The sequence below is a fragment of the Halyomorpha halys genome, unplaced genomic scaffold (assembly GCF_000696795.3).
Source record: "Halyomorpha halys isolate HHAL.00 unplaced genomic scaffold, Hhal_1.1 Scaffold659.1, whole genome shotgun sequence".
In the NCBI taxonomy this organism is placed as follows: domain Eukaryota; kingdom Metazoa; phylum Arthropoda; class Insecta; order Hemiptera; family Pentatomidae; genus Halyomorpha; species Halyomorpha halys.
The window spans coordinates 61284-84726 of NW_027107174.1; the positions used below are offsets into that span (position 1 = coordinate 61284).

General features: G+C 31.4%; 1 protein-coding gene across 1 annotated transcript in view; it reads left to right on the top strand.

Annotated features, from left to right (window-relative positions):
* The window catches only part of LOC106685108 (kin of IRRE-like protein 3), a 131003-nt gene that overhangs the window by 39903 nt on the left and 67657 nt on the right, over nt 1-23443 (top strand). The window contains exons 3-4 of the mRNA XM_067045482.1: nt 6343-6627; nt 18732-18916. Of these exons, the coding sequence (XP_066901583.1) occupies nt 6343-6627; nt 18732-18916 (470 nt within the window). The remainder of the gene's footprint in view (nt 1-6342; nt 6628-18731; nt 18917-23443) is intronic.

The following is a 23443-nucleotide window of genomic DNA, read 5'->3' on the forward strand; positions in this document are numbered from 1 at the left end:
TATATATATCATGTATTATATAAAGTAATGTATTATATATTTACCAAGGTTATAAGTAAATACTTATAACCTTGGTATTATATATATGCGTGTGTGTTTGTGGGAGATTTGTGTTTTCTAATTACACTTATCATTGCAGGAATTGTACAACTTAACATTTGTACATTTCATAATTCTGAACCTAACAGTTTAAAATACCAAGTTGTAATTTTTGACCGAATCAATATTACCTGTTGTTGACTTGAAATTCAAAATACCAAATAATTGTTTAGCATTTTAATAACGTGGTCATTGTTTCAGGCAATATGCATTATGCAAACAAGCGACAAGTGCTCCGCTGACTTTCGCATAGTCACGTCCCCTTACTGGAGCTTTTCCCTTCCACTAGTTTTTAATTTAATTTTTTTTTTTAATTTATGCCAGTAACCCTTTACAAGCCTAACTCCTGAAACATTGAGCAAAAGTTATTTTTTTCAGTTATTTGACCATTAACGAATATATCTAATATCTTAGTTGGTAATCAAACTAAAATTCAGATGTTACATTGATTAAGTTAATTTTATAAGCACGGTTTTAAAGGATCATGATTTCGAAGAGTTATAAAAAATTATAACCCAAAATATCCGCTTAGTTATAGGAAAGGAAATGAAAATTGTTACTTTCACTCACCTATTTGTGGAATTCATAGTAAGGGGAAGTATATCTATCGTGCAAAATGTTGAATGCGACAGAAATACACATTGTGGGGTCACCTCAATCCAAAAAATCAGGTCTCGCAAAATTTTGTTTTATTTCAACTTACTAATATAGTCTCTAAATTATCTTTAGTTTTCTTTGTTTGACGTAATTACTCGTTTTGTATTGTTAGTAGTCTTTAGACTTGTAGGGTTATTATTTTTGAGGCTCATCAGGGTCATAGAGCAATACACAAGTAAAATTTATTATATTAACATGAAGTATCTAGTTCGAAGTACAGAGCCCTTTGCATATCGTCTTTTTGACGTTACCACCACTCCCGGAGCATTAAGCCCAACAGAAAACTCCACTGATTAAGGGTTAAAATAAGAGGAAAAAAAAAAACTACGTAAATGCAGAATTCGACACCAATCTCTGCAGGTTACGTGTATAACTAACCGCACGTATGTATTCGATAATCTATCTGTAAAACACAAAAATCAGTAATTCAATGTAAGACTCTCTTAGATCGTCCGGCTAAGCTTTAAGTCCCTCCAACACTGCCACCTAGACAAAATGGCCGTCCTGTACCAACGTTGTTCATTTATTGCCGCTCTCTCTCTCCTATATTAACCTCGTAAAAAAATGAGGCGATTTTAAATATAAGCACAAATTTACGCATAATCCGGGATACGGTTATTTAAGTTTTGATTTAATTACATAATTCCAATTTAGTTCATTAGACATTTAATAAATTAAATAATGCTTAAAGCATGTTCTTAAACTCTAAAGCAATTAATAACAATTTAATTTTTCCAGAGCATTGTTACAATAAAATTATATTAAATATATTAACAAAAAATGTATTTAATGAAATTGTTCAAACTCATCTGTCGCGCCGTCCTGACCTGCAAGTTCCTTCAGTTTTAAGTTTCATCTGGTACAATCTCAACCACTTCCTGCTGCATTCCTGGAATGAGGTGGCATCAGCTGGCAAATAGGCAAAATCTAGTGCCAAACTTTCCAGGTGAACTGAACTGGAAGACCGGGCGAAGTGAATTTATTGGTGTCCACTCCGGGAGATCCAGGTCGATTTTCCCAAAATCGATCTCTACTTCATCAAAAATTTAGAAAAACACCCCAAACTCTGAACTTGGGACTCAAGGGAAAATAGTTATTCGCCGATTAGAATGTCAAATTTCCACACAAAAGCGAAATAAAACCTCTGGTAACATTTTTTTCAAAAACTAACATTTTTCAAATCAAGAAATTATCATGTGTATTGAGCTCACGACATATCCTGACGCAGGTAACAAGGTGTGAGACTCAACTCGAAAAATGTTTCATAGTTAGCATCAAAAAAGGGCCGATAACAAATCTTTCGTCCAATTAAAATCAACCACGATAATTATAAAAAAAACTGAACTCTATCGACCACTTGGGTCAAATCATTTTCCTTGATAAACAAAAACCGAACTTACAAAAAAGGTAACCTGCAGAAAATGAAATTTCCAATATCGTAAACAATCTCCATGGAAACAAAATCAGAATTTTGAGTTCGGCCGACAGTCAGAGTGGTAAGATTATAACCTCATCACAACAAAGTGAAAGTTCTTTTACATAGACCAAAACAAAAATGTCTTTAAAAGCTCTTTTTTACTAGATACCATTTACAGATTAACGAACCCCGCAGATTAGTCAGTTACAACAAAAATTTCTAACAAGGCCACGCATAGAAACGGTTAAAATTGAAAATACATTTTCCCTTCAAAAACGTGTTTCATCCGAGACTTTTACTACCTAAGCTTAATAAATAAACTCTGTCAAACGTTCACTTTTCTTTTTATAATAGTGTAATAGCGAGTTTCATAGTCATCATCGGAAAAAATAAAGCAATATTACAGTCACTATACTTACTCTCAATGTGATCCTTTATCAGTACACTTAATGAAATGGAAACATTCAGTTGAACAACCACATCCTCATGTATATTTTAAGCAATATCTCGATCAAACACTAATTGCCCTGTCACGGATATAAGGATATAATCAATAGTTGTATTTTTCTTGTAATCTAAAGTTTTTAGAAAGTAAAAAAGTTAAAAGCAGTAATTAAAACTGTATAAATAAGACCTATGAAAGAATTTTAAGATTAGCTAGTGGAGATAATATTGCACTGGCTTACAGATTGGAAAATCGGAAATACAATTAAATACTTAGGCTTGGTTATATTTTGTTAAATTGTGTTCTTGGTAGTCGTGAGAAAAGCTCATATTCGCTTTCTGTACCTAGAGAAACTTCGGAATTTTGTAGCAATAGAAAAATGTGAATTAATTTTTTGAACTTTTTGCCTTCCAGGATTTGTTGTTGTGTTGAAAGTTGTGTGATTCTCGCACTGTACCAATTTCTTTTTTAAATTCCAGACAGCTAAAATAAAGATCAATACAAGCCATATTTTACAATTCATTAAAAGCTGTATTAAAATTACAATATTATTCCAATTTCCGTTAAAATATAAAATTAGTTTTTTGTTGTATAAATCATAGAAGTATAGGTCATTAATTCAAGAAAAATATAGTTCCTAGTTCTTTTTGTATAAATAATTTCATTACTATCAAATATATGTATGTTTGCGTGTGTGTGTATTTATTTATAAATGTCATAAAACATGAAGGGTCAGAAGTTGCTGGTCTCTATATCAACTTATTAAAATTAGTTTATTCAAATATTTTTGGCCACTATTTGTAAATTTCTTATTCAAGGTCGCCAGCTATATTGGATGTAGGACCCAAATCGTCTTTTAAATCTTACTGACGATAAAGTAAGGAGAGGAAAGAAAGTTTTGAAGCACACTTTGTTGAAGAAACTTAGTTTATGCCTCAAGTTTTCTCATTGGTTTACCAAAGTTAACATGTTCTCTTCGCTGGGTAAAAACATTGGAACATTGCATGTGGTTTATCGTATAATGAACGTCCGTCTTCAAAAGTCTTCCTAAATTTTCCCCAAATTTATAACTATGAAGTATTTTTGTTGACTAACCTACAAAAATTAAAAACAACGTTGCTATATCCCCACCAATATTAAAATTTATCCTTTTATAATATTTCATTTATTGTAGATTGTGGAAAATAAATTAACGAAAGACTGTATATTATTTTTTAAACACTTTTTGAGCTATCAACTAGTTTTCCATTTCAATTATGAAGTATATATTTTCTTAATCAATATTTAGATATATCAAGATTTTAATAGTGTACTTTATATATTATTAGATGGTAAATTATAAAATGTTCGTTAGGAGCAAGAGTTAATAATATATGAATAGTGAAATGTGGCTACTTTACTTTTAGTGAATTTCATTCACTATTTTCCTTTGCACAAGTTAAAAAGTAATTTTCTGGATACGTATGTTTTCAAAAACAGCTTTTGATTTTATTCTTAAACGATAAATTATTTACCTTGTACTCTGCTGTGATAGAATAATTTTCAAAAAAAAAGATTAACGAAATAATGAGAAAGCTAAGCTGATCTATTTACTTTGCTGATTATTTAAATTGAAAATTTAATTTTTAACATTTGGATATTACCGTATTGTGGGATTTTAGTTTATATAAGCTTAGAAAAGTTGATCTACTTATTTTCTTCCTTCGTTTTTTTTTTAAAGGTTTGAAAAAAATAAAGAGGTGCTTGTCTGTTGTCACTTGTTTTATTCTCATCTGAAAGGGAATGCCCGTTTGAGAAACTTCCTTGTTGTAGATAGGGCTTAAAGGGGAGTTGTTTGGTCGAATACATTACATTTGTGGTGCAATTTTAACGGTTCGTTAGTATTTTTATTTTATTTTAGTTTGTAAGCAGTTTGATGAAAATCAAGAAGTCATCTGATATGTATTGAAAATTATGATATGTCAGGCATACAGGTATATCATAAATTTTATTTTCACAAACTAATAAACAGATATTTCCTTATAATTGCTTGTTTATTAACGATTTTATAATTATTTTACACTGGCTTTCTTTACTTCTAGTGTTCTGGAGGAATTACCATCAAAACGATATGCACTTATAGTCCAAGAGCCCGAGGAAAAAAATTATCTCACCCCAATTCATGATTATTTTATTAAATGAAAACTATACATAGTTAGGAGTTAAAACTTATAACTCTACCTACCAAAGTTAGAGAGAATAAAAAAATGGCAGATGTTTCGAAATATTAAAAAAAAATAACTTTAAAAAGTCTTGTAACCCATTAAAAAAAATGTTAAAACATCAATTAAAGTTGAGTTATTTTGCCTAAATATGAGCCGTTATTGTAATATTATTCTGTAATATAATAGTGCCTTAAATTATAATAATAGATATTTAAATTGCAAAAAATTAAATGATTTCACCCTGATATTTGATTACTTTAATGAAAACCATATAAAGCAATGAGTCAATATTGATGACTCAACCAACCATGGAAAGGGAAAATAAAAATGAAGGTTGTTTTAGAGGTTACAAAAAAATTATGTTGGCGTTCTTTTAAGTAAACAAAAAGTTGTGCTTATTGAACAAAAATTCTATTGAAATAGTCTAATTTTTTTGTAATAATTTAACGATAAAAGCCATTAAAAAGTAAATATTGAAGTATTTGAGGTGCACGCCTCCTAAAGCTTTTTTACTCATTTTCCATGACTACTTACAATACTATAAAAATTTTAGCAAATTATTTAGAGTTAATTTTCCGAAATGTAAGCTCTACCAGAGATTTTTATATTCAATAGTTCTTGAGATAAAGTTTTTCAAAAAGCAACTTTTGTTCTAAATAACTAAAAATCATATTGTTTAAATTTATTTTGTCAAATAACTTGGAAACTAGTGATCCTGCGAAGATAAACGCTATAAACTACATTATAGTACATTTAGATTGCTTGTCACGGCTCACAGACCTTTTTACCGAAATACAGATTTTCAAGAAGCAACACTTTTTTCCGAATAACGAAAATTGAATAATTCGTAAATCTTATTTTGGCATTTATCTTGGAAACTACAACTCCCACAAACGACATCAATTAAAGAGTAGTAGGAGTAGCAGTTTCGATGATATTCACCAAAACAAATTCTTAAAATAATGATTTATTGCTGCTCAGAAAAGACTTTTAGCCAATGAAAAGCTATGTTCCAGAAACTATTAGACGTACAAATGCCTAATAATTAAAGTAGTCATGAAAAATTAGTAAAAAAAACTTTAGGAGGCGTGCATTTTAATTTTTTTATTTAATAATTTAATTTTTAATGACCTTTATCGTTAAATTATTACATAAAAATTAGACATTATTTCAATAGAATTTTGGTTCATTAAGCAAAACTTTTACTTTACTTAAAAGAACGCAAAAATTTTTGTAACCTCTAAAACAACCTTCATTTTTATTTTCCCTTCTCCTGGTTAGTTGAGTCATCAATATTGACTCATTGCTTCATGTAGTTTTCATTAAAGTAATTAAGTATCGGCGTGAAATAATTTATTTTTTAGTAATTTAAATGTCTATTATTATAATTTAAGGCTCTATGTTATAGAATAATATTACAATACCGGTCACCACTATTTAAGGTCATTATTGTTACATTGTTTATGTTCTTATTGTAATATTTATCGTATAGCTAATATTAGGAAATATAATTGTTTCAGTCGGACCAACCATCCGAAGCGTGGGCCCGGACAGGCTGAGCACGGCCAACCTCTACGGGGAGGCCAAGTTCGACTGCGAGGCCGAAGCCAACCCAACGCCGACCTACCAATGGCTCCAGCAGGTCCCGGAACTGGAACTGCCGCTCATAGTCTCCAATGAGGCCAAGCTGGAGCTGAGGAACGTGTCCTACCAGCACCAAGGGGACTACATCTGCCGGGTCTGGAACTACATCGGCAACACCGAGCGGGCTGTCATGAGCGATCCTGTCACTCTACAGGTCGTAGGTGAGTCAGGTTCAAGATAAACTGCTCGTCTTAATATCTACTATTTATATTTAAAATTTACTGGATAACGAGAATCCTTTCTCATAAATATGCAGATTGACATATGATAATGTCATATATCTGATGAAAAAAGGAATAATTAACTGCATGTATATTGCATGAGACTTGGGCAGAATAGCCTGCAAATGTTTAGTAGTTGATGTGAGAATATAAAATTATAACTAAGATATACTATTTAGTAATCATTAGTGGTTTCAATATTGTTTGTAATATAAGCTACTACTAAATATATTCTCCTGGATGGAGGTCAGGTTGGCCGAAACGTTGAACAGTTAAATTAATTAATACAAAATGTTGGGACTATATGGATATAATTTATTACAATCAAACAATAACTGGAGTTAGAAAAAAAAATAGTTCTTAACTGTATTGTCGAAGCCCTCACAGAAATGATAGGAACAACTGAGTGAAGTTTTTTGGGGGTAAATCATGGTAGTATTCATGCATACATTTCTCTGCCTTTTCTTTTTTTCTGATATCTCTCTAAAATATAAATAACTATACCCAAAAATATATATATATATATATATAAAAATGTATTCAAAATGATTTATTATACTTCAATTTTGTATCTTGGTTGTTTACTTATTTGTCATTATTTAATTTATTTATCTATTTCTTGTTCTTTGGGATAGCGAAGTAGCTCAGAGAGCAAAAGCGCTGTGCTATTAACTCCAATAACCTGGGTTCGAATCCATCTGTAGCAGATAATTATTTATTCTGTCATTGTAGCCATGAGTCAACCCTAAGGGTACGGGAGAGCCCTCCATGGTCTACCTAATATAATAAAGTAGGTAACGTTAATTAAAGAAGAATCTGGTGATTATGAACAAATCAACGCCTTGCCTTCAAGAAGAAGTTACTTCCTTACAAAGTACTGAATCCCTAACCCTTCTTGGAGGGTTGTGGTCCTGATTTTCATTTCATCTATAGTTACTGTTCGTTAGTGCGTACGTATATTTTATTACCTCTCTTTAACACAATTAATATTTATTTTAATTACTTTAATTACCTAGTTAGACAAATTAGGAGCCTCATTTATGCCCCACCAAGCCAGTTGGAGGGAAAAATACATGAGCCCCATTACAACTTATTCCTCAATTTAACCTGTGAGGGAAAATGTTGTGAACTCAATAAAAATACAATAATAGTCAATCTCTGCGATTTTAGTAAGTGCGGTTAAGGTCTAATACTGGCGTTGATGACCAGACAGTTGAACGCCCTTTGAAAACAAGGTCTAATATTTTATATAATCTCTATAATATAGTGGTATAAGCCTGGATATAATTAATGCTGTAAAATGTCAAGTCCATAATATAACTGTCGACATTTTTATTTATTTTTTTATACTTAAACTTGCTCTCTCATTTGCAAATTCATTGATGAGAAATATGAGAATATTGAATTAAAATAACCATCACAATTTTTTTCAATTATTAAAAACAATATTTTTATTAGTTTAAATGACAAATCATTTTGTTTAAGGCTTCAAGTTTAAAGTCACGTTTTGATTTTTTTTTAATATCAAAAATTTCTTTTTCTCGATTATATATTTACATAAATATAAACGCATGTTGGGTATTTTTATTTAAATAAAAATGCTACCCCAGTCCATAGCCATCCGGGTATTTGTTACTTCCTCATCTACTATCTCAGTCAAAGAAACCCGTGCATGCCTGGTTTTAGTAAAACAAAGTTAACTGTAATGATAGCAATAATTAGAGGCTTTGCGTGCGGTTCCATTGCTATCTGTTAAAGCGTTGGAATTTGTGGATTTATCGGAAAAGGATTGGTTAGAGGCAGGTATTGCGTTTCCCTGGATTCCTTTGGTAACTCGATACCATACTCACCATATTATTTTCTGCCCTTATCAGAATATATTATTTTTAGCTGCTACCTCCATCGTTTTTTTTTTGTTTTTGTTTTTTTTTCATTTTTACCAATTTTCTTTCTACCCTCCAAACATTCCCCTTTGCTCAAACTTATTACATTCCGTTTCTCAGTTCAGCCAATTTCTTTCAGTGGCAGATTTATTTCAATATTATAGAAATACAATTTTCTTTTCTTATATATTTTTATTTTCTTCTTAATCCGACTTTCGCTATAAACTCTCACTCACTGGAGTAATATGCAATTTTCTAATGCTGCTAATTTAAATACAATGTTAAAGTTAACTTTTCATGTTATTAAGTAACATATTTATGATTTAAATCATAAAATTCATGATAACCAATTATGCAAAACAAAAATATCCCTAATATAACTGAAAACAATGTATTAAGACTTAGCTCTTTCCGTTACGTAGCAGCATGATGCTTCGGGACTTGAGAATAGTTTCAGGGGTACAGTTAGTTAGGGAAGGTACAAGAGTAAAACAATGCCAGGAATACACATCTCATAAGGAAAATCTTCTAAAATTCGTAGTATCATTGACTTTAACAACATCTATAATATTGAAATAAATCTGCCACTGAAAGAAATTGGCTGAACTGAGACACGCAATGTAATAAGTTTGAGCAAACGGAAATGTTTGGAGTGTAGAAAGGAAATTGGTAAAAATGAAAAAAAAAAAAACCTCCGTCGTTTTTTTTTTTTTTTTTTTTTTTTTTTTTTTTTTTTTTTTTTTTTTAGTAGGAAGTAGTAGGAAAAATAATATATTCTGATAAGGGCAGAAAGTAATATGGTAAGTATGACAATTATTGAACATAAAATAGTTAATAAAACAGTTTATTGAGTATGAAAATTATTTAACATAGAATAATTTATAAGTAGCTTAGAAATAAAAGGAAATTTAAACTTCGATGAGTAAACATGTGCTCGTTAGCGAAAAAAAATTAGAATACTAATAAAATAAAATCAATAGTAATTAATGCTTTTTATTATTTAAATTGCAAATTAGATACAAGCTTAATGAATGATTGCTCTTACCGTGTTTTATTTGACCTAGGGCATAAATCATTATAACCCTCTTCATCAATCAATCACTTCATTATAATCAAAAAGTTATTTAACTCGTGTTCCATCCCTAGAGGAAATTTAATCAGCGGGAATTTAATTGCCTATAGTACTCAGAGGTTAAATGAAGCTTGAAATGATAATTAATATACCTTAATATTAAATTGTACTGAAACCAACAATTTCAAGACTGTACTGAGAAGCTTCGCCTCAACACTTTTTGTATAATATATCACCTCGGCAAATTTTTAATATTTATTATTATTGTTAATATTTATAGTTTCATATATAACGAAATAATATAATTAAAAAACTTTAAAATACGATTAACAATGAATGTTTATTAAATAATCATGATCAGTGACACAATTATTGTTTAAGATCATAAATCTTGTAAACCTAGAACCCACGTACTAGACTTAAAGAGGAGACTGAACCTTCTTATAGCTAAATAGGCAATAAATTTCTTAGTTGTTTAATTCTACACACAACCTACAGAACGATCTGGACCTACCGTACTGTGAGAGAATAATTAATGAAAAACGCTTCCATAAATATATAATCCAAAATCCAAAAAACCGTAGTCAACGCTTCATATTACGTTACCAAAAACACAACACCTTCATATCCCTTTTGTTCTAAGTCTTATTTCAACAAAAACCTCTATCATTTGAATGATAGAAACAATTAAATTTTTTTATACACATACATTCAATTTTGTCCCATTATTTAAAGTTATTACTTTCGTTATTTATATCATTAGTCATTATTAGGTAGTATCAAATCAATATGTTTCCCATTAATAAACTGAAAATTATCTTCTTTTCAAAGTTACTAAAATTAAACAAAATATCAAGTTACCTCATTCATGTAAAGTTTTTTTTAAGCTGACGGTACACTTTATGGACTACGTCAAATTCGATTTTTCATTATTTAAGTTAAACAACAGATTTTATTCATTATAATTATTTTTAGAAATAAAGGTATCTTATGCAAGATCTTATGACCTTGCACCTTCCGTAGAAATCAAACGGAAAAAGTAAAGACTACCGTAGTGTGAATTCCTTTACCAGTTGTTAGATATTACAGTATTTTTTGTCATTAGTACAAGAGTTTAAAATAGTTCCTAAAATTCTTCGGTGCAGGAGTTACTCAAGTTGCAGATCTTATCCTATTTTCCTACATTTATATTCTGCTATCAACGACATACATCAAGACTTGGAACTCCGATTATTGTTGATAAAAGAAGTTGGATACGGTAACTGTTCATAAATATTTCTTCATGGGATTATTGCTATGATAGAGAGTGTGCGAATCGATTCGATGAAATATGAATATCGAAAGTGAGGGCTGTATATCGATTATGGTGAAAACATGGGGAGGGCGTGGGGCACATAAAAGCGAACGATGAGGCGATTAGCTGCTTAATGCCCCCTCCTGGACCTGCAATAAACTTCTACTTCACTTCCTTCCTCCCAGACGGATCCCATCCTCTTTCCTCTCTGGTCACTCTATGATAGATGATTCATACTTCTCATTTCAACCTAATACTTGTTTTAAAATTGATGAGCTGTAGTTGGACCATAGTCTCTTTGTAAGAAAATAAGTAACTTGTAATGAATTAGGCATTATTATTATACTAACCATTGAAAATTTTTTAAAGTCGTAAATCAGTAGAGAAGGTTATTATTAAATTTTCCTCATATTGTTTATTGCTTTCGTTTATCGTTTCATAGCAATGCAAAATGTTCTATATCTTGACCAGCTGAAACTTTCCAAAATTCCGCACAAACCACAGTTTTTATTTTTCATTTTAATATATTAATGATTCAATAATCTTAAAATAGGAAGTAGCTAGTTTCTGAAAAAATTTGACCGTATATACTTTCATTGGCCATCTCATATGAAACGCTAAAAAAAAAAAAAAGACAATAATATGGTCATACTATATTTTGATCTATCTGCATACATTCACTAAACTTAGTAACTCTATGAAATACATTACTTTTTTCTTCAGGGGCTTAGAAATTCATTCAAAAAATGTTCATTACATTTTGGGTTTTACTAGTACTTACTATAATTTCTCTTTATAAAAATCTATTTCAAACAGTAATTCCTTCCTTTTGTTAATTGAATCAGTATTTTTTCTCTAAAATGGATCTTTCCAACAGAAATATTTTATATGCAAAAAACCACTTTTATAAGCATAAAATTTCAAATAATAAGCCTCTTTTTTAAAAATATATTTATTTATGTAGCAGGGAATTAACAGTTTAAATGCCATTACCTGGAATAGAAACATTTTGTTCACGGAACGGACGATGCGATAGAACCTATAGGGAAAACCAAGGAGTATGGACCTCAGCCCACCAGTCTGAAGTTAAAGTCAGAAACAGAGGTATTTGCTGTCTGTCGTAATATTTCTGACTGAAAATTTTTTAGATCCATTCATCTCCATATTTAACATTTGTATTTATTATAAACATATTATTAGAAGATTCTTATAAAAAACTGTAGACCGGAAATGATTAATTTAGTAGAACCAGTACATATATACAAAAAATGCTTCACGTATGCTCATGTTATCGATTGCGTATAATAGAATGTTGATGTGAGATATGATATTGCTGAGCAGAAATTAAGTGATGTAATATTTTTCAGTCTGATGCCTTTTAGTATCTTTCATTATTACCGTAATAGTTTTTGTCTTTGATTTTGACTATTCCTCCCTTATGCAGGAAATGAAAAAAAAAATTATCATTTCCTCAGATTTTTTTTTTAAATACTTTTTTATTTATTGATAGATGTTACAATCTGTCACACAGTTGTCGGCAATAGGTAATAGTGATGAATGATCTCATACATACTAAAATAAAATAAAATATTCACTGGTAGTGAGTCAGTGGAGGCTGAGCACACAAACACTCAACTTGAGTGGAGAATCTGACCATTGCCAGAACTCCAATTGTCCATTTTTATTTTAATAAGTCTCTTGGCCACTGCCCTTTCAACCTTCTAGGTGGACTGTAGGGATCGGTGGAACTAGATAAGGTTTGAACCAAAGGATTAGGATGGTTGAAAAAGTTTATATGGAATTTTGAGATTTTGGTTCGTATGAGGTCAAGAACAAAAGGGATATGTAGGTCATGGTGTAGTGTTCTGTTGGAAACGTAATAGGGTGCATTAACTATGGTTCTAAGGATTTTGGATTGGATACGTTTGATGTTTGACGGTTTAGCTGTTCCCCAAAGTTCAAGTCCGTAGGTCCAGATAGGTCGGAGTAGTTTGTTTTCTAGTGAGAGATGAGAAGTAGGAGCGGAGGGTAAGGTATAAGGTTTGGGGTAATATGGATTTGAGCTTGAAAAGCAATCCGGAATGCCATACCCGGTCAAAAGCTTGCGCTATGTCCAGAAAGGCACCCGAGCAGTGTTGTTTCTTTTCAAGAGCTGAAGAGATAAAGTCAACAACTCGGAGGCCTTGTCGAACTGTGGAGTCCCTAGGGCGGAATCCAAATTGATGTGTGGGAAAACTCTGTGATTCATCTATGGATAGGATACGTTTAAGGAGGATTTTTTCAAGAATTTTTGAGAGGATTGGAAGTAGGCTGATTGGCAAATAGGAAGCAGGATTATTAGGAGGTTTTCCTGGTTTTGGAAAGAGAATTATAATGGAATGTTTCCAAAGGATAGGAAAGTGGGTTGTTATTAGGATACAATTATAGTATCATCTTTGTATTCGTGTAAAATATATTAAATCGTTTATCCAAATTTAATGAAATATTCAGGAACTCTACGTGTTGGTATCTAGTTGATCCTATTTCAATGTTATCAGATTCAGTCCCCTAATTTCGCTATAGCAGACGTAAACTCATTTTTATCGGTACTTCTATATATCAAAAAATAAGTTGGCCCAAATTTATATTCTCACTTCACCATGCAAAAAAATATTTTCTTGACTTACAGGTTTCAAACACGGCTCCACCTGTAAATTTCATTTTATAAAGAAAAATCAAATTTATTTAAAAAATAAAGAAGACATACTCCTCTTCAAAAAATTATTCTTAAACCTTAAATTACAAATAAGTACATACATGTACTATCTAACCTGTAAATATAGTGAGAAAACCATACAGACCTACGTAACTGGAAGATTTTTTCTTCTATTATTCATTTATTTGTGTCAAGGATGAGATTGATGTATAATTAGAAACTTAAAAAATAACACGCTGATCAATTTATGCGTTAGTATATTATTTAGTCCATCTCATCTGAAACGATATTACCTAAAATTACATTTTCATTAAAGGCATATTACTAAAAGTCCATTTAGTGTTGATTCAGCCACCAACGTACGGGGAAAAAATGATTACGAAATGGAACGATTTAATTTAGGAAATGTATATGTTTGGTTTCTGAATAAATAAACATTTCTCTATGGCACTTCAGATTCCAACGGTGACATAAATGGCAATTTGGGGTTTAGTGACTAATCAAGGTTATTGCTACGTATCTACTAACAGAATAACTTTTCAATTTCTTAAAGTGCAATTTTTATACTCCGACCAAAAAATTATTTATGATCTCACAGGATCCCATATTTTTTTATTTAGTAACTCTATTTCATTTGTCTTATATCACTTTTTTTTATTGATTAAAACATTTATCTCACCCTACATTAGACGTTCGACTAATCATTTTTACATTTTGAACATTGATATATACATCTCTGAAGTGAGCATCGGCATTCCCAATTGTTAAGCATGAAGCTCTGAAGTTTTATTTTTTAAGATTTGGATGTACCTGTATGTAGCTCGGATGAGGCCATATTTTAATTGGTCAGTTATGAACTGTGTATTAAAAAATTGAGATATTGAAGACATGGTTTGGAATCTTCCCGAAACATACTAATGATATTTTTTTTTTATTTATTTTATATTTTTCCTCCTTATTTCTATTTCATTTGCACTAATAAAAAATAAATTTTAAAAATTAATTAACGTTGGCGTTAGAGGAGGCATAAGGAAACTAGGTGCTAGATGGAATTTATTTCCACGACGAAGTTTGATTTTTTTTTTTTTTTACATGCTAAAACTTTACTTTATAACTTTACACTAAAACTTTACAAGTATAAAACCCTATCCTTATAAAATGAACTTTTTTATTTTTTCTAAGCATATCTTCATTTTTAATTTAAAGATCAAAAACATTCTTTTGGTTTAAATATACACAATATTTCATGATTTAAAAGGTTATGTTATAAATTTTAAAAAATAATAATAAATTACAGAAGTAACTTTATTTTTTTTGAGCCAACAATTTTCACTCATTTTTTATCAACTCAATTTCAATTTTCGTACAGTGCATAACATCTTTAAAGGTGTCTACCGCACTGTTAACATTAATAAAACCTCTTTCAAATTTTGCCAAAATTTCAGCCTTACGTTTATTTTGCTATTGCTACTTACGTTCAATTTTTTTTCCGAGATACAGTTTTTCAAAAACCAAACTTTTTTTTCGAAATAACTAGAATATTTTGTGAATTTACTTTTGCCAATATCTCGTTGAAAACTGCAACGAACTAAGATAATCACTAAAGATTTATGAAGGTTCAATTTTATACTACTTTGAACAAAGTTTTATTAATTTTGATGATGAGGTAGCTTTAATGATGCTGAGCATTAAGTAAAAAATGAGCTAAAAGTTAGTTATTTAAAACAGCTGTTATTTCGAAGAACGGATTCTACCTAAATATCTCCAAAACCACATCCTGAAAAAATCACTACTATACAATAACCAATATTATTTATAGTTAAAACTTTGCCACCAAACATTAAGCGACAGTTATTAATTTATTTTTTTCGACCTGTAATCTATACTTATTTCAAACTTATTTAATCTAGATCTTTAAAAAATAATAGTTTCCTTTATCATAATATTCATTTAATTCAATCTCTCATAAATAAAATGTATTTTCTTTGAGTATATTGTGCGTTTCTAGGATCAAACTACATTTCTTCTGTCCCTTTTCAAATAGAGGCCGAGTTCCCGGTGTTCGTTAGGAATTTACACTTAGGATATCGGGATTGATCTACAAAGGATAATGATGCTCATTATGCTTTGTGGACTTAGTAAATGAGAAGACTTGAAACTCTAATTAAATAATGAAATTATACCAATCTGGTTAAAAAACTGAATTAAAATCGTGTTATTTCAGTTTCCGATCTTAATTCCATCGGTGATAACTTATTTGAAAGATAATAATTTAAATCATCTCTGGTATCTACTTTCATGAATCTCCAATGAATGAATAATTAATTACCTATCGGTATGTCAATACGGACCGACTTATTCCCAAAATAACAAAAATCTTTGCACTGATTGACAGACCCACCTCCTCTGTGAAGTTCTCTAAGGGTCTGTGCTATCTTGTTAGTACTCTATCTATACAGCTGAAACTGTTGTAAACATGACCATACTACAATAGGAGCATATGCCGACGGTATAGCCATCTATAGTAGTTCAGTAAGCGCAGAGAAAACTCAACGGCAGGTGGAAGGAGCTTGTACTAAGATTACTAGGTAACTGGAGGGGATGAATATTAATCCAATGAAGACCGGAATGAATGTTAATCCAAAGAAGACCGACTTTATTATTTTCTATTTTCAGAAGAACCAGTGAATCCTCCCTAAAGTCTATATAATAGCAAGGTACGAGAATAGACCGTGAGGAAGTGTAGTGTTTCAGAGTGTCACCCTTGGAAGACACCTGACACTAGCTCGCCACAGCCATTGGAAGATAAAGCTGTTTAGGGTGAAGACATACAGGATTGCTATCCCTTGCTAGCTTTTCATGACTTTTCTCTCAAATTAACGGTTTACAAGAGTTTGCTCACGCCAGCACTACTCTACGCAGCACCTGTGCTTACCTTCATAGCGCCTTCAACACCAAAAAAGGTCCAACAGTTTCATAACAGTATGCTCAGAACACTCGAACTACCGAGAGTGACAGAATTTATCTCGAGGAGATCCAGTACTGTACAGCCACCTTATTCAAGACACTGACACCAACGGGACTGCCACAAAGTTGGCAGAAATAGGCAACAGCCTAAGTCTAGAGTGAGAACCACTAGCCAATTGACGGGAAAAACTTGGTGAGCCCTTTCACTATTAGACCGATTCAGACACCATTAGACCCATTTCCACAGCTGCCTATTAAAATAAGAGATCCCTGCAACCTGTTTTACGTTTCCTGACATCAACCCTACGTAACCAAAAAAATCGTCTACTTTTATTTATTTAATATATTTTATTTCCATTTTTTCATTCTATTAATTATTTACGAGATTCATAAACCTTCCCTATCATTACTAAGAATAATGGGTTAATTCATCGGTCACAGCAGTAAATGTTGGAGACTTATAGATGGAAATGACATTGATAACTGAACAAAGAGATATTTTAGTCCCTGAGTCGAACAGGGCGTGTCACGGTTGATTAATATTCGAAAATAAATTCGGATATTTGCTAGGAAGTTCGAATGAGTTGACATATTGAATAAAACAAAACAGTAGAGCAGCCCCCTCCCAAAGTAATAAATAATTTTTTGGAAAAAAAATGAATATCATTTGTCTCTGGAGGGTGTGCTGAATCACTTCCGCGCCAAAAAGCAATCTCCTGCTCTAGCCCTCCCAATAATTCTTAACATTGCTGACCGTTGGGATACAACCTAACATAAATCCCTTCCTTTAATTAACTGAATTCTTTTGAATTATGAAAGTAGCACCTTTATATTTTTTATTCAAATTAACCAAGAAGGATTAATATTCTTTTTTATCACTTTTCTTTTATATTCTTCATTACAACCTAGGTTTATTATTAAGCATTGAATTGAAGATGTTTTCTTCATTCTTTTTAGTTTTATGAGACTTTTTTTTACCTCTACCTGGCCTTTCTGACATACGGAGGGGTTCTATTCTACAGGTAACAAAATTATTTTAATCAGACTGGAAAAGTCAAGTTTTCATTACTAAGAAGCACCCAAATATATAAGTACCCGAACCGGCTGGAAACTCCGATTTCATGATACCGAGCATTAGCAAGAATTAAAAAATTATGATTATTTCATATATCCTCTTTTTTGCTATTGATTTATTTAATCTTAGCTGTGTCACCCTTGTCGATTGTGAATTATATGCATGCCTCTTTTATATTTTTTTAGAAAAAATACGAAATTTATGTAACTAAAAAAGGACCAACCTAAAAGAAAAAAGAAATAACCTAGCTTTAGAGTGAATGTCAACAGCTTATGTCTATATAATGTTTTTTTTTACAAACATGATGTATGTTAAACTCTTCAAAGAAATTTTTCTGTAAACGATGCAAATTACTTTTAATTAGTACCTTGCATTTACACCAGGTAGACGCCAGGCACTTGTTGCAAGGAGAAATAACAAACACACATCTCTATTTTTGTTTATACATGTAGAATATTCTTACTGTCCTTATTTTATTTATTTTTTTTATATATAATGGAGTTTAGTTATAGATTGGGAATTTTTCGGGACTAGTTCAAGCTGAGAGCTTAAAGAAAAAGTCTCTTGCTTCTGTAGTAGACAATCACACTACAGCCCGCTGTGTGAGAATAGTTAAACAAAAGTTTTAATCTAAATTGATTAATTGAGATTTGTTTTATTTCTGTCTTTATTTTAACTTACCTACATATAAAATATATTCAGAAAGGGGAAATATTGAGATCTTCCAAATTTTTGAATTCGAGTTTCTCAACGGAAATAGACGTTTCCAGGTCTCCTGAGAAGAAATAATCACAATAAGTGTGTGAGTGTGTGGCTAGCCTTGCTCACAAATGAAAATTCAAAAATGTGTACAAAAGTGAAAATAAAGCTTGCTTCCGTAACTGGGCACTACTTATAAGTTAGGAAAATAGTCAAGCATTATTTTCTTTTTACTTATATTTAATTTTGAAAACTAGTTGATTCGTACATTTGGTAATCTGTACGCATAGTCATAGTAAAATAATAATCCCGTTTTATTCATAATCTGGCATTATCGTAACGATATTATTTCAACGTAGGAGGACCTCAGGTGCTGAGAGGCAGCTGGGGCGGTGAAGTGACAGCCCTGCGAGGGGAAGACGCAACCTTGGGTTTGCTGGTATGTGCTGACCCGAGGCCTCGCCACGCGACTTGGGAGTGGGGCAGCCTCCACCTCCAGGTCGGCCAGGGGCTGGGCCGCTTCCAGGCTGAGCAGCTCGTACAGGTAATTTGATTAATTATACAATAAATATTAACTTAATGCTTATTGTTAATAAAGATGATACCTAGTTAAATTTATTGCTACTTCATAAAGCTAACGTAGCTAAAGTTAACGGTTCTGTGGCGATTCAATATTTATCTTAATATGTAGCCCATTCATTTGATGAGGAACGACTTTTAAGTACACTATTTCAGAGCCCATAAAGATGCAAATGTATCTCAAACGTTTAGCCTCATGCTGTACTTAATCTTTTTTAAAGGTCAAACGTTATGTCTAAATGCTAATGAAATTTTAATATTGAATGGTTTGATAAAACAGTTTCAAATTATTAGTACCCTGAAGAATTAACCTCTCGCTTAAATTTACAAAATTTATTTTTACTAGTGGAAAATAAAAAAATCTATATATTATTAATTGTATATCCATAAGAAAGAATAAATTATAAGTGCAAATAAAACTCGAAAGCTTCATGTCAATACACTTTTGATAAAAATCCGTGAAGCTCAGAGGATTCGTAACTCTCAAAGGATGTAATTGAATGGAAGAAATTAATCACCACTGTTCATGGTCGTTATGAAGCTGCAATGTAAATATTTGAAGCTCTTTAAAAAATCTTTCAGAATAAAGTCTTATCAGACTTTTCTAAGACTAAGAAGAAAACTTGGGAAATTTACATAGCAGAAACAGTGATGGGAAAAATAATCAGTAACAACCAGAAGTAGATTAGGTCCAAAAATATTACTCATAATAAAAAAAAAAAACATTAAGTTCTTGATGATTTTCTGTGATTTTACTGTTCCCGCAATATAGCTATAATACAATGAAATAGATTCTAAATTAAGATAACATAGAAATGGACAGAGGGCATACAGTACCTATAATATTTTATTATAAATTTTCTTTTGATATAACTTAAAAACGAGCGCAAGGGAGGGGCGATGCAGTGCCCATAATACCCAACTAGACATTTTTAATTAATATAATTTAAAAATTAATATGGAAAAAATATTTAATAAATAGGATATTACAATAACTTCAAAATGGAATCGAGGCAGGGGTATAAAGTGCTTGCAATGTTAAATCATAAATATTCTATTGATATATAAACCGGGGGCTGTACAGTACCCGAATACTTAATCATAAATTTTCAATTTTCTCTTGGTACAGCATAAAAAATATAAAACGGATCAGGGACTATACAGTTAACTGCAATTCTTAAAATTTTAAACTTTCTAATGATACAACTTAGAAATGGACGCAGGGCAGAGCTATAGAGTATCTTATTACATAACCAGAATTTTTCAATTGACATAACTAAAACATGAGAGACATAACGGTTTTGAGGATATACAGCATCCACCTTACATAATAATAAATTCCCTATTACTATATCATCAAAATGGAAACGGGGTAGGAGGTATACAGTACGTGTACTGTTAAATAATAAATTTAACTTTTAGATGGACACGGTGCAGAGACTATACTGTGCCCGAATACTTAGTCAAAATTTGTTATTAATACATCAACACAGTGACTGCAATTACTTAAAATATTTCTATTGATATAACTTAAAAAGTAAGATATGACAGGGGCTATACAGCACCCAAAATACCGGCAACTGAAACATAAAGACGGGTTTTATGGTATGGATATGTAGAGCAATTAGTGGGAATAAAGCACTGAGTCTTATAGTGGAGGAACTCATTTCTCTTTTCCTCAATACTATAAAATTCTGCCAACAGAATCTGTTACATCAAGCAGATAAATCAAATAATAATAACATAACATTCCATCACCACACTCTATCTAAACTATAAGCTAACTATAAGTTTTTAAAGCTTCGTCCACACCAGTTTTGACTCCTCGATTGCTTGTTTCCACGAGATTTCTAAATTGTTAACCTCATCTTAAGATATCCTCATCGTAACAATATTACTTCGATACATTCCTAGTCTTAGCCTTGAAATAGTCAATAACATAGAATAAATCAATATAGTTATCAAATTTCGAAGATAAAAGATAACAAATTGTGCTATAGATTTCCTAGGACCATGGGATCGCGAAAAATGAGATGGCTGAATAAACCTACTAATGCCCATTTATCTGTCCAATTGTACTAATGAACAAAGATAATATGGATGACTATTTAGGGCCACGAGTCCTTTATACCAACAGTCAGCTAAGTTGGAGAGATCATGTCCTGAAATTCAGGATGCGGAAAGACCATAAAACGCCAAGTTCCAACAAAAGTTTGAAGTAGGTCGCAGTCCCTTATGTCTGGGGTGATCACACAGCACAACTTCTGCACAACTGCATCTTTTTGCAAAAAAATAAAAAAAAGAAGTTTCTGAAAAAGGTTACAAACAAATTTATACTGGCTGTTTCCAATAGTTACTCAAAAGACAATGTAAAAAATTTATATGATTGTGTATCTTGTCTTAATGTTGCGATTACTTATTTATTGTTTTTGTATATTCCTGAAATTAATGAATTATATACAAATATTTATATTACAAAGTGATTCATATGTCGCCGATTTGGCCCGAACCAGATACCAATCCTTCCATAATAAATTACCTAACCACCCAAACTCACTTATATCACCTGGCTTCTCCTTCAATTCCTGATAATCCTCCTAGGTATCTGAAAAGAAGATGGTCTCGAGGTCTTCTCCTTTATAAACGTTATTGGAGTTATTGCTTTCCCTCGAGTTTCTGTAAACAGTATAAGTATATTTACACTGTAACATATTATGTAAATATTGCGATGAAAAGGCGACAAGGTCCCAGTTTTTGTCGAAATTGATCTTTCAACAATAATTATTAGACAGTGGCATGAGATATCAGTCAACCAAATCGCACAGGAGAAAATAATTAGTTTCAACTGAAAATCGTGCTATAAGACAGGTTGTATAAGGAAAGGCGGATGGGACCCCCCGCGCACGTTGACAACATTTCAACTTTTTCTCCTGTTCAGTATAACTAAAACTTGTTAAAATAGTGTTTTTATTGTTTATGGGCTTAAAATGGATTTTTAAAAGGACTCTTAAGATTTTTAAAAGAATTATTCTAAAATAACTCTATAGTCATAATTATTTTATTCGAAATTTGAAAACATGTAACTTCGTTTCCATTACACCCTCCCCAATATTTCTTCTTTTTAATTAATAAGATAGAAATTAGTTACTTACAATCGAACAGCATTACAAAAAAAAAGTTAATAAATGAAACATATACCCACATTTATACGTGATTGATATTTTATTTACTAAAATCATACAAGCTCTTGGCATTTAGAGTTGATTAAACGATTACGTGTTGATCACAGCACTATTTGAAAACTAAAAATGTTAAATATCTAAAACTTTTCTGATCTCCAGTGGTCTTCTATTCACACCCTTCTCTGCTATAGCTCATAGTTGTTTCCACTGTACCATCTCTTCGCCGGCTACTAAATTTTAAACATGCTTAGTCTAAACCCTTGTATTACACTTCTGCTTGTGTCACATCTCTCCAGCCAGGCAAATCATTTTCCAGTAAACCTTCGATCTCGATTGATTCCTTCGCAGAATATTTGCTTTCTCAAACCTTTTTCAGAAATTTTCTTTCAATCTTTACGTTCAAGTTTTTAATCAGCTTTATTCCAAAACCATATAATAAAAATAATAATAACAATAATTATAATCTTTATTTATTCTGGGATTTATCTCTTTAGAATAATTTACAGGCGTCAAAATTAGGCTTTAGAGCCTTCGAGTAAATTACAAAATAGAGATGAAATTACAAGATGTCATAAAATAAATTAATACAATGAATTTAAAAAGATACAAATAAACAACAATAATTAACAGAAGATATAAAATAATGATAAAACCACTTGTCATATCATAAAACATAAGATGACTTCTGATAGTAAATAAAAAGAAAAACAAAATGATCAAAAATCAAATACAATTAAACTAAAAAATAATAAATGAAAAGATATAATTTCTGCTAGTGTACATATTCACAATTATAAACGAAAATCTAAGACAGAAAATATATAAAGCTTTTTTAAAACTTTCAATTGTTATTCTGCCGGAATTGGGTTGACAGAAGGTAGTCGAAGGTAAGGGATTTGGAGATTGGAAGGGTATTAGAACTACGAATAAAGGAGGGAATAGAATTCCATAGGGAAGAGGAACGGATGAGGAAAGATCTACCAAAGGCTGCTGTTCGATGGGCAGTTACATATAAATCTGAAGGCCGTGAACGGGTACAGCAGGAATGCACTGAGGACTTAAATTGAAGTATATCTGAGATGTACGATGGACGGCGGGATTGGATAACTTGATAGAGAAAGGAAGCATGGAAATATTTACGACGGAAGGAGGGGTAAAGCCTCTTCAACTCTTCATAAAGGCGTTCCTGGGGAACCCAAAGATGAATCGTACAAAGCAATTATTGAACCATTATATATTGACCTTTAAAAATCTGTTTTCTTAATAGATCATTTTATCCTGGTTAGGCTGGGGTTCTCTGCTGATCTTCA